Source organism: Clytia hemisphaerica, unplaced genomic scaffold (genome assembly GCF_902728285.1).
Source record: "Clytia hemisphaerica strain Z4C2 unplaced genomic scaffold, Clytia hemisphaerica genome assembly, whole genome shotgun sequence".
In the NCBI taxonomy this organism is placed as follows: domain Eukaryota; kingdom Metazoa; phylum Cnidaria; class Hydrozoa; order Leptothecata; family Clytiidae; genus Clytia; species Clytia hemisphaerica.
This window is the reverse complement of record NW_027103394.1, coordinates 763,056-784,551: the sequence shown is the minus strand read 5'-3', so window position 1 is coordinate 784,551 and position 21,496 is coordinate 763,056. Positions and strand designations below refer to the sequence as shown.

Genomic DNA, 21,496 nt, shown 5'->3' with positions numbered 1-21,496 from the left:
GTCCGAAAAAAATTGAATTTTAACCAAATTCTTTTGTCATGGTAAAGAAGAAAGGCAAACTTAAATTTTGATGTATCATTTTTTAATTTTGGAAAAGTAGTTATCAAGATATGGAGGTATAAATTCAAAGGTCATTATAAAAAACAGTCAAAAAAAGTCAAAAAACATCAAAAAAGACAGCAATCAATATTAACAAAATAAAATGAGACATCGAGTGAGAAGCCGACTTTGATTTTTTTTACCGGAAGGATTCAGAAAAGAATAACAAAGGTTGACAATTCTTTTTTAATCATATTTATTCATTTGGAAAAGTACGACCCCTAGCATTAATACTTTTGACTTTATACCTCCATATCTCGATAACTATTTTTCCAAAATTTAAAAATTTTACATCAAAATTTTATTCGGACACATTTACCCTCCAAACTATTATACTTTTTCGTGGGTCACCCTACCTCTTCAATATTTCCCGCTAGAAACAATCATTATCTCTTTAATATTTTACTCATTAGAAACATTAACATCATTGATAACATGATCCAATTGACGGAGAAGTCCACTGCATTTCCTAAATAATAATATCTCTATAATGCAACATTATCTCCTTAATAATTTCAAATTAGGAACATTAACATCGTGGATAACATGATCCAAATGATCAATCAAATTATCTCTTTAGTGCAACGTTATCTCTTTAATATTTTTCTCATTAGGAACATTAACATTGTGGATAATATGATCAAAATGATGGAGAAATACACAGACCATTTGGAAGAGTTGGTTGCAGAACGAACAAAACAACTGGAGGATGAGAAAGCCAAGACAGATGAATTACTTTACCGAATGTTACCAAGGTTGGTGGATCTTTTTTTCCCGGGGGGGGACTCAAAAACGACCATTTTTGTCCATTTTCAGGCAAAATATAGTCAGATTTCCGAAATTTTACACCCTTAGAGTGCAATTTTTCTGATCTTTTGCTGATTTCGACCCTTACAGTTCACTTTGGGAACCGAATGTTACCGAGATTTGTGGATCTTTTTTCCCGGGGGTGGGGAGGGTCGAATCAAAAACGACCATACGTGCGGCCCAAATTTTGGACTTTGAATTCGGACCCTTACAGTGCAGAGAAAATTTTGCACTATTTGAGGGAAAAATCGACCCTTACGGTGCGTTTTGTTGAAAACTTTCGACCATTTTCAAATATGGTCCGATTTCCGAAATTTTACACCCTTAGAGTGCAATTTTTTTCGTCTTTGCTGATTTCGACCCTTGCAGTGCACTTTGGGAAGCTTGGAAAATATACCCTTGAGGTCCACAGGTATTGTAGGTCATTTTTTCCAAACCCTTTTCTGGATAAGTGCAATGTTATTCTTTAAAATAAGGATTTCGATGATGAAATACTTGTCGCAGAAGAATCCTATTTTGCTGAAAATGTCTTGTCTTAAAGTTATTTAAAATCTTTGAAAGCAGGTCTGAGTTAACCTTTCACTCCTCTAATATATCAAAATCCATCCTCTTGTTTGAAATGACTGAACTCATACTATTTGAAAATGGTCACAAAATTCACAATGTCACAAAATTCGTCCTTTTTATTCAAAGAAATTGCGTGAACTAAATCTAATTTTTGAACGGCGTTCATATAATGCATCACATTATCCTATCCCCAAATTTGATAAAAATCTTTCTCGATTTTGCCGAAAATGTCTCCAATATTGTCCTTCAAATCGAGTTTATATGAATTTCTATAAATGTGTCAACTTATATTACACAGGCTTATAATACACAAATTAAAGTCTGAAGACAAATCACGCTTTTATTCGAAATTTTTATGTGCTTGGTACATGACATTTATTTCTGATTTGTTCGAATTTAATAACACTAATAACAAGTTATCAGCTGTAAGTTGTAAAGCAAGTAACATGGGAATAAAATCACGTGAACTTTGTCGAGTATAATCACATGTTTTGACTGCACTGATACAATTTTGCAACCCGTGTATTCTTCATGTGTTCCACTTATAGAACAGTAGCAGAACAACTGAAACATGGAGAAGCAGTGAGCGCTGAGACGTTCGATATGGTGACAATCTTTTTCAGTGACATTGTTGGGTTCACAAAACTGGCTGCCGAATCCACTCCAATGCAGGTACGATTTAATGGTTAAAATATTGTTATAGCAGACTGCAAATTGCCCTGGACAAAATTCTTGATAATATCTTGGAAGAACTTTCAAGATCTTAGTAAAATCTTGGCAAGATTCTTTGAAGATTTAATATGATCTTGTCTTGTAAAGTCTTGCTTTTTCGTTTATAATCTTGGAAAATGTTCTTGTAATATCTTTTATGATTCTATATTATCCAAGATCTTGGATTTTTTTGGCGATATCTTGGTAAGATTTTCTAAGATCTTGTCTTGTAAAGTCTTGCTTTTTCGTTTATTATCTTGGGAAATGTTCTTGTAAAATCCGGATGAGCTGGAGTTTTTACAACGTCGGTCATGATTTTTGATGTCTATTTCACAGAACGCAAAAACAGAATAAGTTGAGATATATTTTATCAGAAAAAAAAATTTACACCAACCTAAAGTCCCGAGGTCCCGAAGTCCCAAAATGTCAAACTTATGAAAAAAAAAATTACACCAAACAAAAGTCCCGAGGTCCCGAAAGTCCCGAATTGAACTATATCAAATTTCGAAGAAAAAAAATACACAAGCCTAAAGTCTCTAGGTCCCGAAAGTCCCGAATTGAAATATATCAAATTTCTACTAGGAAAAATTTTTTACAACAACCTAAAGTCCCGAGGTCCCGAAAGTCCCGAATTATAATATATCAAAATCTACCAGAAAAAAAAAATTTACACCAACCTAAAGCCTCGAAGTCCCGAATGGAAATTTACCAAAGTATAGTTTGAAAAAAAGTTACCCCGATCAAAAATCCCAAGGTCTCGAAGTCCCGATGGAAATATGAAAACTCAAGTAGAAAGAGGACCGGGGGAAATGACTGATTGATTAAATTTGATTGGGCAGGGGTGAGATTGATGAAATAGACAAGGGTGTAATTTCCACACAAAACTCGAGTGGAAAGAGGGGAGAGTTTAGTGAATTTCACATAAAGAAAGATTGGAAATCTGTCAAAAGAGGTTGGGGTGAAAGAGGGGTGGAGACAATGAATGATAAATTGAATACAGTGAGACAGGGGTGAGATTATTGAAATGGACATGGATAAAATTTTCACATAAGGAAGGAAAACGGGTGGGGTGGAACTAAAGTTGAAAAAGGACCGGAGAAAAAGAATGATAGATTAGAGATGGTGAGACAGGGGATCAGATTGTTGAATTAGGCAAGGGTGGGATGAAACTCAAGCAAAAAGAGGGGCTTGGATAAATGATTGATGAAACACAAGATAAAGGGTGAGATGACCCGTAAAGAGAGGTCAAAGATATACATGAAGACAGGGGTGAGATACTGTAGATGCAAAGGGAGGGTGAGAAAGGGGTGAGATGGATGTAAAGGGAGGTGGCAGTAATAGTATGAAAAGAGTAGGGGTAAAAATCAATTAAGACGAGACATAGGTGGAAACTTTTTCTCTCAGAAATTTGATATATTTCAATTTTGGGACTTCGGGACCTCGGGACTTTTGGTTGGTGTAATTTTTTTCTCTCAGAAATTTGATTTATTAAAATTCGGGACTTCGGGACCTCGGGACTTTTGGTTGGTGTAAATTTTTTATTGATGAAATTTTGACATACTTCAATTCGGGACTTCGGGACTTTTTGTTGGCGTAATATTTTTTCTCAGAAATTCGAATTATTGAAATTCGGGACTTCGGGACCTCGGGACTTTTGATTAGTGTAATATTTTTTCTCAGAAAGTTGATGCATTTCAATTGGGACTTCGGGACCTCGGGACTTAGGTATGGTGTGATTTTTTAAAAATAGATTTTCGATATTTTGCAATTCGGGACTTCGGGACCTCGGGACTTTGGGTTGGTGTAATATTTTTTTAATAGATTTTCGATATATTGCAATTCGGGACTTCAGGAACCTCGGGACTTTAGGTTGGTGTAAATTCTTTTTTGATGGAATTTTGACATACTTCAATTCGGGACTTCGGGACCTCGGGACTTTCGGTTGGTGTAATTTTTTCTCAGAAATTTGATATATTTTAATTCGGGACTTCGGGACCTCGGGACTTTTGATTAGTGTAATATTTTTTTTCAGAAAGTTGATGTATTTCAATTCGGAACTTTCAGGACCTCGGGACTTTTGGTTAGTGTGATTTTTTTTCTCAGAAAGTTGATGTATTTCAATTTGGGACTTCGGGACTTCGGGACTTGAGTATGGTGTAATTTTTTTTGATAGAATTTCGATATATTCAGTATTTCAATGAATGTAACTTTGTGATTTTAAACATTGTAGTAAGAAAGGATGAATTGATGCTGTTCTGCAAAATTCAGCATTTCTCTATCTTGTAAAAACTCCAGCTTGTCCCGTAAAATCTTGTAACATCCTATATTATCCAAGATATTGGATTTTCTTGGCAAGATCTTGTACCAGCAACCCATAACGAATCACCGCAAATGTCGAGTTTCGTTTATAGGAAGTGTAAAGACTCAGTTTTATTCAACAGATTAGAATATTACAGTGACGTAGCCGAGAGGGGCGCAAAATTTGTGTAGGAGAGAAGATTTTTATGATATATAGTAATTATCTATGAATACCATGGGTGTTCAAGCTAACGTGTGAATCATATAAATGTCTTGTTGGTGAAATAAAGAAAGGCTGGAAAAGAAAAGAAATTTTACTACTTCTCGCTGGAATGCCAGAGACTCGTTCAAGCAAAAGTAATAATTTCCTTTGTTTTCCTGGGGAAGGTCTGACGTTCCTTGAGATGTTGGAAAGCGTGCAGTGTAATTACTTAACAATGAGTTTTAAAAATCAATGTGAATGATTAGAAATGAATACATGAAGGAATTTTTCATCAGACAAACTTATTTATTCATAACACAGTAATTTGTTTGATGTATAAGGAGAAAGAAAATGTTTGCTTCTGAAAGTCGTTAACGATTATCCAAACGAAAATGAACTGACTATACATATTTGAACAAATTAAATTAAAAACCCTAAATTTGTATATTTCCAATACGTGTAATACGGCTTTTTTTCCATATAAGAATCAAAAATATTCTAATGATAAGTGGCATCCCGAAAAGAATCTCGGTTCACAAACTTATTTTAATTGCTCATTTTACTTAAATCATATCGACTTCAAGTATGCTTGACATCTTCAAGCGTCCGTGCAAACTCACACAATAGCAAACAATAGAGAAAATCGTGCATTCAATTGTTCACCATGTTTCAAGCAGATAGTGTGAAAACACCCCATGAATATGTAATTACAGATGTAATAAAAATCTGCTCTTCTACACAAATTTTGCGCCCCTCTTGGCTACGCTACTGAAAGGGAATCAAAAAGAAACGGACTACTAAAATGGCGTGGGTGTGGGTCATCTTTGGCTAGACTTTGTCATATAGTCTTTCCTACATCTTGATTGTTCTGACTTATATCTTTCATCAATTTACAGGTTGTTGATTTGTTGAACGATTTATACACGTGTTTTGATCAGATTGTCGACCAGCATCATGTTTATAAGGTAGGTGAACTAACTAACACTCTTCGTTAGAATAAAATCCACTCGGCATCCATAATAGCGCGTTTATGTGTTTGTATATTTGAGGGAGGCTAAGTGACTGAAGCGATTTTGAATAACCCGCATTTCTGACCCGCAAAATCTAGGACGGTAAAAGTAATGATTTACCACTGTCCTCAGTCAGTCAGGATATAGACAAATAACAAGCTTAACATCTCCATCGCAGAAAAACACATATACATAAACAAATGTTGGAATAGCGTTATTACTTTTAAAGCCTTCAAATCATCTTAACTTTTTGAGATAAGCCCTGATCTTAACTTTTTGAGTTAAGGCCTGATCTTAACTTTTTGAGTTAAGCCCTGATCTTAACTTTTTGAGTTAAGCCCTGGTCTTAACTTTTTGAGTTAAGCCCTGATCTTAATTTTTTGAGTTAAGCCATATTTTTTTTGCCGGGGTTGGGGGCTTACGAAGCTTTGTTCGTGATGTCTTCCGTAAGTTCCAAACCTGGCTTCGAATCTTTCTCACTTTAGGCATGATGAGTGACGTTATTGAAAAATCTTTCGTGTCAAAAGTTACCTTATATGACAAAGATCAAAAGTTAAGGGCTGGTACAGGAAAAGCCCCCCTCTCCATATTTTTAAACCGCCTTTAAAAGACAAGTATTAATAAATCAATAATTTTGACCATTTCATTTAAAGGTAGAAACGATTGGAGATGCATACATGGTGGTGAGCGGTCTCCCCGAACGAAATGGAAATCGACACGCGGGTGAAATCGCACGCATGTCTCTCGACCTGTTGAGTGCAACAACCACTTTCGTTGTGAGACATAAGAAAGAGTATCGCATACAGCTAAGGATTGGCATTCACTCAGGTTAGTTTGTTTCAATTTTTTTCGTGATATTTATGACGTGATGTTTTATACAAAAGCACCCAAACAAGCCCAGGCGTTTGCCACTGATTTTAATAAGAGCTAGTGGAAAATCGCCCAAAGCTATTATGGGTGCTTAAGTCTCAAACATTACGTCATAAATACATTTATTAGTACGGGCTCTTCAAACATGAAAAGTGTAAATTTGAATAATCTGTAAAATTTTAAAAGTTTTATATTTGTCGTGGTGGGATCTCCTGCCTTTGAAGATTTTTAGAAATTGGTAACTTGGTTATTTAATTTTTCTAATCAACATGGTTAAGAGCATCCCTGTGTCACAGATACGTTGGGATCCCTACCCCACTGGAAAATGTAGCCAAAAATTCGGTCCCCGTTTGGAATATAACCTACAAATTCAGCCCCACTGGAAAACCGACTTTGATTTCTTCCCCACTAAAATTCTCAAAATTGTTCCAATAAGGGTTAGAATGTAGCCTAGAAGCCAACGAACCCCTCCAAAATTAAAATATTCAATGAAAGAAAGTGGAAGTGCTAAAATTACCATTCTCAGCCGAACTTTAAATTCTGAGAAAACTTAAAATACACAAAAATGCCAACATATTCTGACCACCATTCTAGGTTCATGTGTTGCTGGAGTTGTCGGATTAAAAATGCCGCGTTATTGCTTGTTTGGTGATACTGTGAACTATGCAAGTCGTATGGAGTCTAGTGGACTGGGTAGGTTACTTTCATCGTTGCTTTTTGATTGGCTCTTTTACAGAATACTGAAATATGATTGGCTAATAACCTATTTCATATGATTTGTGTATCTGTTATATGCTATTTTCAATTCAATAGACCTTATCGGAGTTTTTGATTTTCTAAAAAAGCGATGCACTGTAAGATTGTTTCGAGGGTATTACAATAGGAATTCCCAAGAGGTCTCTATTGTAATACCCTCGAAACAATCCCACAATGCATCGCTTTTTTAGAAAAATCAAAAACTCCGATAAGGTCTATTTACAAGAGAAAATATAAATATGTGCAGATTTCCCTCTGAGAAAGACGTTGAAATTTTGATTATTTTTTTCATTCGATTGAACTATTTTCCATTGCTGTTGTCTTTTTAATAATCATATCTAAATTTGCAAATGAAGGACAACCCATTGACTTTGAAGCCCCGAAACTCTTGAATGGGAAATGAAACCACTCACACCCCCCCCCTCCAAGACCCGTATGGTTTTCTTACAAACGCCGGGTCGAAAGTATAATCTATCGCAAGATTTTGAAAAAATATGTCAACAGATTTTTTGTGAATTTCAGAAAGATTCGAATTACAGAAAGCAATTTAAACCACTTTTTAGTTGAAGAGACAAATACTTTATTACGAACTATAGGAAGATTCGAATAACAGAGATTCGAATTAGAGAGAGTTGGCAGTGATCATTTAAACTTACAATAGACCTTATCGGAGTTATTATTAGACAGTTGGATTTGATCATTTAAACTTACAATTCCAATCATCTTTTTCTCCTCATTTTCAGCATTAAGAATTCACGTCAGTCCAGAATGCCATGAGGTTTTGACTGAACTTGGTGGCTACCATCTTATCGAGCGTGGTCCTGTCTCTATGAAGGTAGGTTGATTTTACCTGAAAACTGTTTCCCAGACGACACACAACGTCAAAACAACGTCTATGTGACATTCATAACGTCCAAATAACGTTATTTGGACGTTAAAACAACGTTGTGTGCCAGTTGGGCTTTTAGTGTGTATACACGGATTTCCTTTTCGCAGATTCATGTAAGAAAGTCACGAAAAAATACCGAGTAAACGCTCTGATTGGCTGACCTTAAATGGAGCTCATTATAGACAGAGGCTCATTTTAAATTAACATTTCACGGTCGGGTAGTTCAGTTTGTAGATCATTCGCTTTACCCAGCTGGCACACAACGTTGTTTCAACGTTCATCTAACGTTATATGAACGTTGGGAACATTAGATAAACGTTGAAACAACGTTGTGTGCCAGGTGGGTACAAACCAAGGGTTGAGGGTTCGGTCCCCTTTTCACAGAGAATGGGTAGCATAGATGAGATAACCTGATCTAGGCAGTAAGAAGTTGTCTGGAGCTAAGAATAGGTATGGCGCTCAGCATTTGACTTCCCAGGTCTAGCGCAAATAGTAAAGGGTATAGACTGCCTCACTCCCGGCTCCATGAATAGATGACTCTCTCTAATTCGATCTTAAAGGGACTAAAAATTTTCTTCGAGTCACATAAAAATTTGGATAGTAAAGCTTCGGATCCGGAGGTACTAGGTTTGCGAGATGACGGTATGTCTGAGCCAAAATTCGAAAATTGACCTTTAGAGACAATATATTTCGAAAATTTTGTCCAGCATTTTTTGACGTTTTTGTCACCTTAAATTTCAGCTAAAGATTTTCAAATCTTAGTTTACCGTTTACCATAAGTTTCAAGAATTCAAGACCCTTTGAGAAATGATTTTCGATTTTAATAATTTGGAACCATTACAGAGACCCAGATTTTGTACCCCTTTGAGGGACTTTCGAGGGTTTTAAAAAAGGGAAATTTATTTTTTTTTCAGGGCAAAGGGACCATAGTGACCTACTTCTTAGCTGGTTATGACGGTTTCGACAAAACCTTACCTGATCTTCAATTCGCTGCTGGTTTAGAAGAACACTCCTTCAAGTAACACGCCGCGTGTACGCCAAACAGATCTAGAATACAAGGCTAGCGAAAGGAGAAGTGGAGGAGAGCCTGTCGTTCTAATCTATAATGGGTTATGGAAAAAGTAAACAAGTAGTAGGGGGAAATTTGTTCGTTTTTTTGAGGTCGCTCGATTTTTTTAGTCAAAGCACTTGTTATACATTTTTGGAAAGCTAAGGGGTAGGGGGATCAAACTAACTTGGGTGCCAATTTTTTTTCGCACACTTTGGTGTGATTTTCGGACAAATACGACGGTCTCAGGCAAAAATCATAGGGTGAAAAATTAATAAAAATTTCAGCTTGAGAAAACGGAGACCTGTTGTTTATTTTTGGAAAGCTCTCAAAAAATTAAGATTATTGATATATTGCGAGTATAGGTGATTTCTTTACCTAACTCGAGATATTAATCCTTAAAAACAGTGTTTTTCAGTGTTTTTCAGCCAGAAACAGCTGTTTTGTCCAGTTTTTGCGCTTTCGGAAGCTCAATATCTCGAGTTAGGTACTGAAATCACCTATACTCACAATATATCACTAATCTTAATTTTTTGAGAGCTTTCCAAAAATATACAACAGGTCTCCGTTTTCTCAAGCTAAAATTTTCATTAATTTTCCACCCTATGATTTTTGCCCGAGACCGTCGTATTTGTCCGAAAATCACACCAAAGTGTCCGAAAAAAAATTGGCACCTAAGTTATTTTGATTCCCCTACCCCTTAGCTTTCCAAAAATGTATCACAAGTGCTTTGACTAAAAATATCGAGCGATTTTACAAATTTCCCCCTACTAAAGCTCTTATGCTTTGAGCAGCAAACATTATTGAAAACAAAGGTTAAACATGTTTTGTTGAGTTATGAATCCGCCATTATGGAAGGAAACGTTCGATCTGCAGATTCGAATGTTTTTTGCTTCCATAATGGCGGTAAACATAAACATAAAAACCTCCATACCCCACATGAGGTTGTTATTCTTTTGTGTGAAGATAAACAACGACTCACCGTGTCTCATAACTGGCACACAACGTTATTTCAACGTTCATCTAACGTTATATGGACGTTGTGAACGTTAGATGAACGTTGAAACAACGTTGTGTGCCAGCTGAGCTATTTCAAATGAAAGAACTTTTCGATAACAACATAAAACAGACGTATGGCTGATTTTAAAACAATTTTATCAACGCAACAAACGTTTATGTCATAAATGTACGAGAGTAAAGGAACGTGAAAAAAAAACACATTCAAATTCAGATACTTTAAAAGACAATGAAAAACAATGGGTGAGCGTAAAACAACACCATCTATTGTTGCTTACTGGTGTCCCAAGGCAAGGATGAACAGAGTAATTTTTCTGCGCTATCTGATGTTGGATTTCCGAATTATAAGATTGAGAAATTTCAACCTACAGTTGACTCTCTCTAATTCGAACTCAAACGAGAAATCTTATTTGTTCGAAATACAGAGGGATTCAAATTATAGAGAGTCTTTTAAGAGGGTTTTTACTTGACGGAGACTGAAAAATATTCGAAGATTCGAATAATAGAAGTTCGAATAAGAGAGAATTTTACTGTAATTTACTATTTAAATACATACTTAAAATATCTGAATCCATTCGATAATTTTTGAACACTTATTTCGAATTGGCCTTTAGTCCAATGGATCTATGTATGTCAAATTTGTTATCTAATTTTACAGGTTTCAACTCGTTCTTCAGTGAACTCCTTCTAACTCGAACTTTTACTATTCGAATCTTTCTATAATTCAAACTAAATTTTCGGTCCCCCTAAGCTGTTAAGTAATATAAAATAGTCTCTGTAATTTGAATTTTTCTCTGACTCGAAGAGAACTTTTGGTCTCGTGACGATCGAATTAGAGAGAGTCAACTGAGAGAGTTGGTCTTTACAGAAAATCTTCATCGATTTACAGAAAGAATCGAATTACAGGAAGTATTTTATGCTAAAGGACCCAATATTTTAGTTCGGAATACAATAAGATTTTGGATTTGCAAAGTTTCGAATTAGAGAGAGTATTTTGATAAAAATCACGTACTTAGGAATCTTCTCTTCGATTACAAATTGACTCAAGGATAGTTAAACAAATACTTGATGGATAGGACACCCCTGTGTCACAGACCCGATGGAACCCTTCCCCCCCTCCACTGGAAGAATTGGTCAAAAAATCGCCCTACTGTAATATATATACCCTAAATCTCAACCCCACTGAGGAATTGCACCCTGATTTTATCCCGGCATTGAAAAAATTACACTCCAAAACCATCCCCACTGGCTTTTCTGAGCTTAAAGACAAAAAACTTCTTCCCCATTGGGATTTCTAGAAAAATTGCCATCCCACGGAGAGAAAAAGTTCCACCGGGGGTTGTGAGACAGGGGTGTGTTTTAGGCAAGTGTTTCTAAAAAGCTGTATTATAAAGCCAAAACACAGATACTGTATTACTTCGAATAAAAGCCCCGGACGTTTTTTAGATATTTTTGATTTTTGGAGGGGCATTTATTCAAGGGGCGTTTGAAGGAAGGGGGCGTTTGTTCGAAGTAATATGGTAATTAACTCTAACAAGATGTGTCCTGTAAATATATTATGTAAATGATAACTTGTAATTATGAAACATATTTTTAGTACAATGATATAGTGATGCCAAAGTAAAAAAACAAATAAAAAACCTGGTAATTCTTCTTGTTTTTATTTCATCTAATCTCTTTTTGACCTTAAAAAACGTTTCCAATAATATCTATAACCATTTTACTAGTGGCTTCGAAGGTCTTCATATTTTTTGGTTTCTTAACTTTTAGTTTTGTCTCTGTTCTGATTTGTCTCGGTTTGCTACTTTTGTTCTTGTCGCGTTGCGTCGCTTTGAGTTGGTGAAATGATTCTCATTTGGTTTGAATGTTTTTGACTTTAAGCTTAACATTTGTCTTTCTGAATTTTAATTAGCTTTTTCAGATATATGGGTGTATTAATCAATGAAATAAAAGAAGCGAATCTTTAAACTTTTCTCAGGTAAGAAAAAGTAAAGCTGTAGAATACACGCCGTATTTTTGACGACGGATTGAATTTAGCGATTTCTTTGTTTTCGAGTGATATATTTTTCGAAATCCAGTGGAAAATTTTACTTTCAATCTGGAATTTATAAAAAACGATAAAAGGGTAGCAAAAGCTCAAAAGACAATCTTTCGCTTTGTCATTTATCGTTCTTCAAAATACCATGTTGACGGTTGTCATGACAACAAAGAAAGAACATGGTATCCATTTGCTGCGGAGCTGCACTGTTGATGTTGTTGCAGATGTTTTCGTTGCAGTAAGACACCTAAATATTAAGAGCAATTAGTATTAATGTTACCCCGAGGGGGGGGGGCGGCACTTAGGCAAAATTTGGTATGGAGACGTGCCACTGACCAGGGACCCTTTTTAAGGCTCTGAAGATATCTGACAGGGCCCGAAATTTACTAATTTTCAAGATTTGTATCTGACAGGGTATTTTCTAATAATTTTCAGGGTGGAAATAATTATTTTTTTCAATTTTCCGTCTACTTTTAGTTCTCTTTGGTCACTTTTCACGGTGAAAACGGAAAACAATTTTTCGATTTTTCTTTCTGGGTTACAAATTTAGCAAATAATTGAATCTGACAGGGTCCATTTTCCAAACTCCAGTGACACGTCCCCATCGACCGTCAAGGTCAGTGCCCCCCCTCCGGTGATGTTACTTAGCTGAGCTTTTTACACTCAAGGAATTTGCCATTTCGATTTCACGAGAACTCGTTTTTCGAGAAAAGCCGAAATAATTTCCCAAAAATCGGTAAAAATTGCCTAAATGGACGGCAACTTTCCTTTAAAGGGAAAACTGACCCATTTATGTTTAAAGTTTTTTTTGAAATTCACAACAGCAGCATTAGTAAATGTGTGTGTCACGTGTCCTAAGTTCTGCGTTAGAAGAAACTAAATAAACATTTTTTGTATACGTGAAATAACTCTGATTCATAAAAAAATCACAAATTTATACAACAAAACTTTGGTTAAAAATTTATAAAGGATTAAAAATTTATTATAAAAAATGAATATACAGTGTCCCTGAATGTATCAAAAATACAAAAGTTATGTTCAGAAATAATAAAGCTTCTATAACGAAGCGATTAAAATCGAATATCGATTCCATAATATAATATCTTCAAAATAAAGTATGATCCTGTGTCAAAGTTAACCATGTAATAATATAATAATCTAGTGTAATGTGTAATCCATTTCTGCTTTATATTCATACCACCTCCCCTCATATTAGGAATAAACCCCTGAAATAACATAGTAGAGTGATTTACCCAGTTGGCGTGATAACCCAGTTGGCGTGATAACCCAGTTGGCGTGATAACCCAGTTGGCGTGATAACCCAGTTGGCGTGATAACCCAGTTGGCGTGATAACTCAGTTGGCGTGATAACCCAGTTGGCGTGATAACCCAGTTGGCGTGATAACCCAGTTGGCGTGATAACCCAGTTGGCGTGATAACCCAGTTGACGTAAATTTCGACTTTGGGTACTAATTGGACAAAATCTATAGCGTTTCAGAGAAAAAGAGTTTCAGAGTCTCAAAGGGGTATCTTTTAGTGGCTTATACTATGGAGAAAAATTAGGAATAGGAATCCACCATAGCAGTTAGAATGAAAAGAAGTCCTGTGAAAAGAGGTCCTCGCAAAATATAATACCGACATGAATAAACGGGGATCTTTATAAGCTCACGCCAACTGGGTACCCCACTCTAAACTCATTATGGATAATTTCTCTTAATGACTTTTTTCAATAACCCCTATGAACTGAAGCATGTCTCCTAACATCAACTTTCCGGTAAAAAGCCTTCCCACATACACCACAAGAATACGGACGGATCCCGGTATGGCGTCTTTGATGAGTCAGCATATTCGAAGATTGTGAAAAGCGTTTACCACAAACGTTACACTGGTATGGTTTTGATCCGGAATGTGTGACCATGTGTTTACCGAGGTCAGACTTACGAAGAAAACTCATATTACAATGGTTGCATTTGTATGATTTGGAGTTCTTATGGATTAATCGGTGATTTGATAAACTACTTGATCTTTGGAACCATTTAAGACAATATTCACATTGGTGCTTTTTGATCTCGTCTGAGGAGGTCACGTGCCAAGGTGGTAGATAGCTCAATCCTGAAGAAGGTAGGATACCTCCACATCTTTTGGTCGAGGATAATGCTTCTACATGGTAGTCACTGCTTTTTTGTTGGTGTTGTCCGGAAGGGGATGGTATCATTTCTTTTTCCTGGTGGTAGCTCGAAGCAGGCGAGAGGGAGCCTGCTACCATATGGTTGTAGTTATGTGCGGATAGGGTGGATCTTAGTAAATTTCTGTGATAGTTAGATTCAGGTGACATTGGGCCTAATCCATCCTGGCTGGAGCTAGACCGAGAGAAGAACGGGCTTGATCCCTCGTGATGGCAGCTAGATGCAGGTGAGAGGGAACCACTGTCCCCATGGTCTTTATCGCAGCATGACGATACTAACATTGTTGGAGGGGACATTCCTGAATGGAAGGGTGTCAGAATTTGAATCTCAGAAGGTGACGATGTTGAGGTTTTACCGCTGTCTGATCCTGAGAAGGGAAAAGAGAAAGTTAATTTAGAACAGATTATGTAAATGCTATAAAGATGCAATATATATTACAATCAGATGTGGTTTTCTGTGTAATTTTATGTGGAGAAATCAATTAAGGCTTCTTCTATATTTAGAAATGCATTCTTTGTAAGACAGTTACATTTCCGTGACCTGTAGATCTATTACACATGGGAATATTGTTGCCTGTGCATTTATATCGTTTTTTTATTTACTTAAGGGCTCTGACCATAGTGAATTTTTCATAATTGCCGTGTTTAAAATGTGTTTTCTGACTGATGTAACCAACAAAACTATGGCATGTTATACATTTTCTGTTAGACAAACTATTCCTGAATCTGAAAATACAAAAATTGCATTGAAAAAATTTGACGAAGAAGAAAGTGAAGACTTTTGCGAGGAAGAGTATTTCAACTTTGAAGAGCTTATTTTCGGCGAAGAAAAAACATTTTGTAAACATTTTCGCAGCAGATGGTGTATCTTTTAACGAACAATAAAAATTTTTGCGGAAAATTTTTGTAAATGCTTCTTTGTCTCGAAATCTTCAAAATAGTGTTTTTTCATCAATTTTTCATCTGGATTTTGCCTAAAAAAACAGTCATAACTTTTGACACATCGTTTTAGAAAAATTTTCCGCAAAATTTAAAATAGTTCAAATTTTGAAACAAAAAAGTTAATTACCCATTAAAACTAAGCACTTTTTGTAAAAGAGGGTGATGCAACATATTATTAACATCTTTTTAAAGTTCATAACGTCATTTTTACAATTAAATTCTTAATTACTCTTAAGGGATTCGATTAAAAAGCAATTTATAAAGGCAATTCTTTGTTAAAAGTGTTAAGGAACCTGAAATAATACTTTTATGTTCAAATACCAAAATCAATTTTTGGACTATGGTCAGAGCCCTTAAGGAATCGCTTCTACAGTTTCGAACGTATGTTTCTATAATGGTGGAAATACAATCTGTGTGACACTTCTGTAGTCTGTCACCGTGGGAACAGTTTGTAAACAAAAAGTTGAGACCAGTTTAGCTTCGAAACTATCTATACGAGGTAGGGCGGAGCATAAAAAGGCTATCATTAGTGGAAACTAAATCGTTTAACGATTGACTCTTTACCATATAAATATATAAGTCTTGGACGCGAGCCAACGGTTTTATGGAATTCAAAAGCTCTAAAACATGCAATTCCTCATGAAAGTACACCAAAAATGCCGAAGACAAGAACATTTAAGGACATTTTTAGAATGAAATCCAAAAGTGGTTATAAAACCTCTCTCATAAAAGAGTAACAAATTACTCTTTTTGATTGACCATGTGGCATCTTCGTGGTTTCGAACGCCCCGCCCCGCCCTGGTCGTGTCTGGCACCGAATACAAGAGAATGTTTTAATTACTTTTTATTTTTTATAAGAAAATCAGGACTTGTAACGTATTCATTTGTTCTAAACTTTTTAGATTTCCACCTAGATTTTCTCCTTTCCGATTTTGAGTATTTTGGTGGAATCCGCATGTCCTAAAGATACCCAGCTGGCACACGACGTTTTTTCGACGTTTATCTAACGTTCACAACGTCCATATAACATTAGATGAACGTTGTGACAGCGTTGTGTGCCAGCTCGGTATGTATCACTGAATTGGATGAGGATTTAATTATCAATTTTCCTTTAAATTGTGAAAAGTTCTGAGGAAATTATATATTTTTGGAAATAAGCTTGAAAAACAATCAGTCATGTGCAAATTTTTAAATTTTGTCGAAAATTAAAAACTCTACTAACACCCCTGTGTCACAGACCCACTGGGACCCCAGTCCCACTGGAAAATTAAGTAAATATTTCGTCCCCGGTGGGAAAATACTTTCAATCCCACTGGGAAATTGACTTTGATTTCATCCCACTCGAAATTCCATGTTTAAGAACTGCACTTCGAAACCACCCCCCCCCCCTGGGTTTTTTAACCTTGGAGAAATAGAATTTCTATCCCCATTAGGATTTCAATAGGAGTTTTTATCCCCACTGAGGAAAAATGTTCTACCCGGGCTGTGAGACAGGGGTGTGTACTACGACAAAAAGGACTCCTGTCAGTGCGTATTGCAAAAAATACCCCATCAACCTTAACTGAACTTAAGAACTTCGCGAAAGCAGTGCACTTTGATTTAGATCGCAAGGATAGATTTATAAAGCCCGAAGGGCTGGATGGCGTACTTTTGCTAAAAAGTGTGTCGTGGTTAGGTAGGATATCCTACCTAAGTCACGTGACATTACAATAGAATTTCAGCGCTTGACTAATCAGAAGCTTCGCGGGTTTTCGAAAACAACAGCAACAATATTTTTTCGATATTCACTTTCTTTTGCCTGCGATGGCTTAAAGCATGACCTCTAGACCTTCGGGGATAAATCTATGGGTGTTCCGCGTGCAAGGGATAAATAGGTATGCTAACCTTAAAACTTAACCATGAATTGCCATTTTAACGAGTTTTCTATTCTTATTTGAAAAACATTTCTAATGATAATTGAATGCTAATTTCGAAGAAACTTGTAAACAAAAAAGTCGTTAACGTAATTGGCTTCATGCCTTTTGACGTCAATTCAATAAACGTAAACGAGGAGAGAGCGAAACGAAAATGAAAAGTCTTTGAAAGCAAGCCAATGCGTGTTGTTTATTCCAAGTTTGACAAAAACCAATTATAACTGTTCACAATGGGTTGGCATGGGTTTTTTAATTTCTTTTTGTGGAATTCTGGTATTTTTTGATTTGTCATTATATTGTTTATAAGTTTGTCTATTGAAGGAATTGAATATCCACACTACACGCATTTTTTTATAAGAATGGTGTAAATCCATTTCATCATGGATATTCTTAACTTTTTTGGGAAAATCATCCTAAAATATTCTTACAGCATTCTTATTACTTGGGGGTAATTGGCAATTTATAATTGAAAATGCTCTAAAAATGACATTCTTAGCTTCACTAGCCAAATTCCATGATGGTGATATTCTTAGCATATTCTTAGTTTTTAGCCATTTTCATCATGGACATTCTTATAAAGTGTATTCTTATAAAAAAAAAGCGTGTAACACGTTTTCATAAGAACAAACTATATAAGAACATAATGCTTCGGGCATACTGGAGAAGTGGGACGTGGGACGGTGGGACGCTCAGGTGGGACGCTCAGGTGGGACGCTCAAGTGGGACGCTAAGGTGGGACGGTAGTGGGACGCTAAAGTGGGACGGTAGTGGGACGCTAAGGTGGGACGGTAGTGGGACGCTAAGGTGGGACGGTAGTGGGACGCTAAGGTGGGACGGTAGTGGGACGCTAAGGTGGGACGGTAGTGGGACGCTAAGGTGGGACATTAGTGGGACGCTCAAGTGGGACGGTAGTGGGACGCTCTTTTATATGTATTTTGTCTTTTTCTTTTTATAATACAGTGAAGAGGGATAGGTCAAGTACTTATAAACAATACACAGATCGATCGAAATGTTTTTGACTTTTTTCATAGTGAATGGATTATAAAATAATAACATAATCAATTTGAAAACCCGTGAGGTGAAACATACACGTGGCGCCCAAAAACTTCTTTCATCAAATTTTATGAAGTTGACTAGGCTAAAGATTTTTAAAGTTGCGTGTCCATCGTTGAAAGTTGTTTTTAGATTTTTATTGAGTTTTTTGGTTTTATTTTCATTTGTTTGTGCATCATGTTACCAAATTGATTACCAAACTTCTCCAGTATGCCAATGCTTCGGTAGCCAAAATATTAAGAACAAGTTTAAGGCTCTAAAACACCCTATTTCTTAGTATATTACACAAAACTATTTCAAGGACAGTTTGACCTAAAACTCAAAGGGTAAGAACATCCGCATGATCCGAAGGCTTAAAAGATTTTGGACATTTTTATAAAAAAACCTGTAGTTCTTCTTGTTGCTCTAACCCCTTCAAACTAGCTCTCAGTCCCCGTGAAGGAGGAACCCACTTAAACTACCCCCTATAAAGTTGAATTTCTGTGATTCGAAAACATAAAAATTTCCCGTTCGAATTCTAATAAACGAGTTAGTACATTATATTTTTCTAGGTCATTGCAGTAATCAACTTTTTATGGAATAATGGAAAAGAATTCTTGAAGTCAACTGGATGATGAAAAAAAAATTCTAAAAGGGTAATCTAAACAGATTTGTGCATTTCCCCCATTGTAAATTAAATAGAAAATAACATATGACAGCCGCACGAATTCTATGAAATAGGCTAATGGTAAACACAAGACACACTCATGCAAAGAAATTCAAATTACCTGAATGTGAATCTCCTTTTCCATCAAATGCCGCGCGGTCCATTTCATCTTCCATTTCATATTTCAAGCAGCATCCTTCCATCAGCGTCTCATCCTGCCAAGGGAAATACCCAGTAACCATTTTCTCCTCGATTCGCTTAATCAAAAAAGAACGCGGCATTGTTCTTAGATTTTTTGAAATTTGGGCCCGAGATTGTTTTGGTGTTCCTGTATATTGGAATTTTGAGCTTCGATGCTTTCACACTGTATCAGGAATTTAATTTTCGGTCCTTTCAGTTAGCTTCTAAATTTATTAATGACCTTTCCAAAGCTGTGACAAACAATCGAATCAACTTTAAGCTTCTTATTTCATAGCGCACTTTATCAGGAATCTAGTTTTCGGTCCTTCAAGTTCAGTCCCGTTTTCTCACAATTTCATTAATGACTGGATTTCCAAAGCTGTGACAAACTATCATCAATTTCTTCCACTTACGGTAAATTTCAATCGAACGTGTTCATTAGCTCAGTTTTATTCAACAAGCCTTTAGAATTTTGATCAAGATATATAACAAACTTTGCAGTAACTGGTACTTAATACACTTTGAGTTGATCAAGGTCTAATAGCGAACTAAATATCTGGGAAAATAAATTCCCTGCTTATATAAGGACACTTGCTAATTCTTCTTTCTCTCTCAGTAATGCAGTGATTAGGTAATTAACACGATGGTATGTCATAAAACTTAATTAAGCTTTTGTTCTTATAATTCTGTAAGAATCACATCTTTTATTAGCACACATAATTATTTTCTACTTTGGAAGAAATTTATTCTATTCGAGACGACTAATTATTCCCCTGTCTCACAGCCCCGATTGAACTTTTTCCCTCAGTGGGGATGAAAATTTCTATTTTAATCCCAATGGGCACAGATCCCAGCCCGAAAATAACTTTTGGGTGTAACTATCTCGATTAAATTTTACGAGAGGATAAAATTAAAGTCGATTTCCCAGCGGGGCTGAAATTATTGGGTGTATTTTCCACATGGACAAAATTTTGAGGCTATTATTTTCCAGTTGGGCTGGGGTCTCAGCGGGTCTACGATAAGGGGTGTCCAATTGTGAGTTTTATTTAATATCCAGTGATGACAAAAAAATCACTGGTGATATGCGGACCTTCAAAATCCACACACCCCCTTCTCACAGACTCGGTAGGATTATTTCAGCTAGTGGGGGTAAAAATAACGAGCGCAAACTCGATGTGGATTGATATTCCCATATTTTTAATAACTAGGGTTTCGAATTTCCATTGTACTTTGTGAGTATTTTTTATACGATTTCTTAAGAAATTGGTAAAGTCTAGGCTTAAAGTGGCCGGGTAGCTCAGTCGGTAGAGCATTCGCCTTACAATCTCAGGGTTGTGGGTTCGATCCCCGGTCACCGCCAACTCAGCGGATGAGTAGCTTAGATAGCCACCGACAGCCACCAAATGAATATACTTACTTACTTAGGCTTAAAATGTTCTTAACAGCTTGTTCTTAAATTTTTGACCACCGAAGCGTTGTGTTCTCATAAAGTTTGTTGTTATTAAACACATGTATATATCACATGGGAATAATTGACTGTTGAGTATCTTCTTTTTTTTTTAAAGAAATCAAAAATAAATGATTTTGGTTGCATAAGCGTCAACGTAATGATATTGATCAAGTTCCAAGATTTCTGCTGCTTTCTCATGAATAGGTCTGACGCCAAAGGTTTTTCGATTTTTGCATAAGAACAAAACTATAAGAACAGGCTTCAATAGCCAAAAAATTGAGAACAAGTTAAGAATATTCAAAGACTTTGAGGACAACACCCAATTTCTCAGGAAAATGGACAAAAATACTTCAAAAATGGTGAAAATAAAAGAACATTAAGAACATCCGAAGCCTTCAAAATTTGATAGATGTTCTTAGAAATAATGTGTATTGGAGATCAACAAATTATATATAAAAATATCATCATGAATATCATATCCGTCTCCGGATCCCGGGGGAGGGGTACTAGTGTTGCGAGCTGACGGGGGAGTGCCGCCCGATTTTTGACCCTCGCACTCTTAGCGTGACTAAAAAGAAGGAGAAATTTTGGAAATTTGACCATCCTTTTTGGGACTATTTTGACCAAATTTCGATCTTTCTGGGGCAAAAAGTTGAAGTTTACCTATTTTTTCCGACCCTTAGTGCGGATCTGGAATTCGATTTTCTGATTTTTTCAACCAATACAGTGACTGCTAGGATTCAAAAAACGGCACCCTTAAGGGCGTCACATACCCATACCCTTCACTTGCCTAAGTACCCTCCACGGGAAAGAGA

The 21,496-nt window shown here is 36.2% G+C and overlaps 2 protein-coding genes across 2 annotated transcripts in view; one reads left to right on the top strand and one right to left on the bottom strand.

Annotated features, from left to right (window-relative positions):
• The window catches only part of LOC136824892 (atrial natriuretic peptide receptor 1-like), a 33,567-nt gene extending 21,645 nt beyond the window's left edge, over positions 1 to 11,922 (top strand). Inside the window, exons 12-18 of the mRNA XM_067080868.1 lie at positions 714 to 854; positions 2,022 to 2,145; positions 5,581 to 5,653; positions 6,352 to 6,522; positions 7,159 to 7,257; positions 8,064 to 8,155; positions 9,124 to 11,922. Of these exons, the coding sequence (XP_066936969.1) occupies positions 714 to 854; positions 2,022 to 2,145; positions 5,581 to 5,653; positions 6,352 to 6,522; positions 7,159 to 7,257; positions 8,064 to 8,155; positions 9,124 to 9,231 (808 nt within the window). The 3' untranslated portion in view covers positions 9,232 to 11,922. The remainder of the gene's footprint in view (positions 1 to 713; positions 855 to 2,021; positions 2,146 to 5,580; positions 5,654 to 6,351; positions 6,523 to 7,158; positions 7,258 to 8,063; positions 8,156 to 9,123) is intronic.
• A 511-nt stretch (positions 11,923 to 12,433) lies between these two features.
• LOC136824934 (zinc finger protein Gfi-1b-like) lies at positions 12,434 to 19,761 on the bottom strand. The gene is made up of 3 exons (XM_067080920.1): positions 19,173 to 19,761; positions 14,108 to 14,865; positions 12,434 to 12,559 (listed from the first exon to the last, which is right to left on the bottom strand). The coding sequence occupies exons 1-3, from the start codon at positions 19,330 to 19,332 to the stop codon at positions 12,434 to 12,436; spliced, it is 1,044 nt and encodes a 347-aa protein (XP_066937021.1). The 5' UTR covers positions 19,333 to 19,761.
• Positions 19,762 to 21,496: the final 1,735 nt, after the last annotated feature.

Excerpts from the sequence above, each read along its gene's own strand:
- LOC136824934 (XM_067080920.1), bottom strand. The coding sequence starts at position 19,332 with ATGCCGCGTTCTTTTTTGATTAAGCGAATCGAGGAGAAAATGGTTACT. Across the intron at positions 14,866-19,172 it reads AAAAGGAGATTCACATTCAG|GATCAGACAGCGGTAAAACC; the intron begins GTAATTTGAATT and ends TTCCCTTCTCAG. Across the intron at positions 12,560-14,107 it reads TCCGTCCGTATTCTTGTGGT|GTGTCTTACTGCAACGAAAA; the intron begins GTATGTGGGAAG and ends CTTAATATTTAG.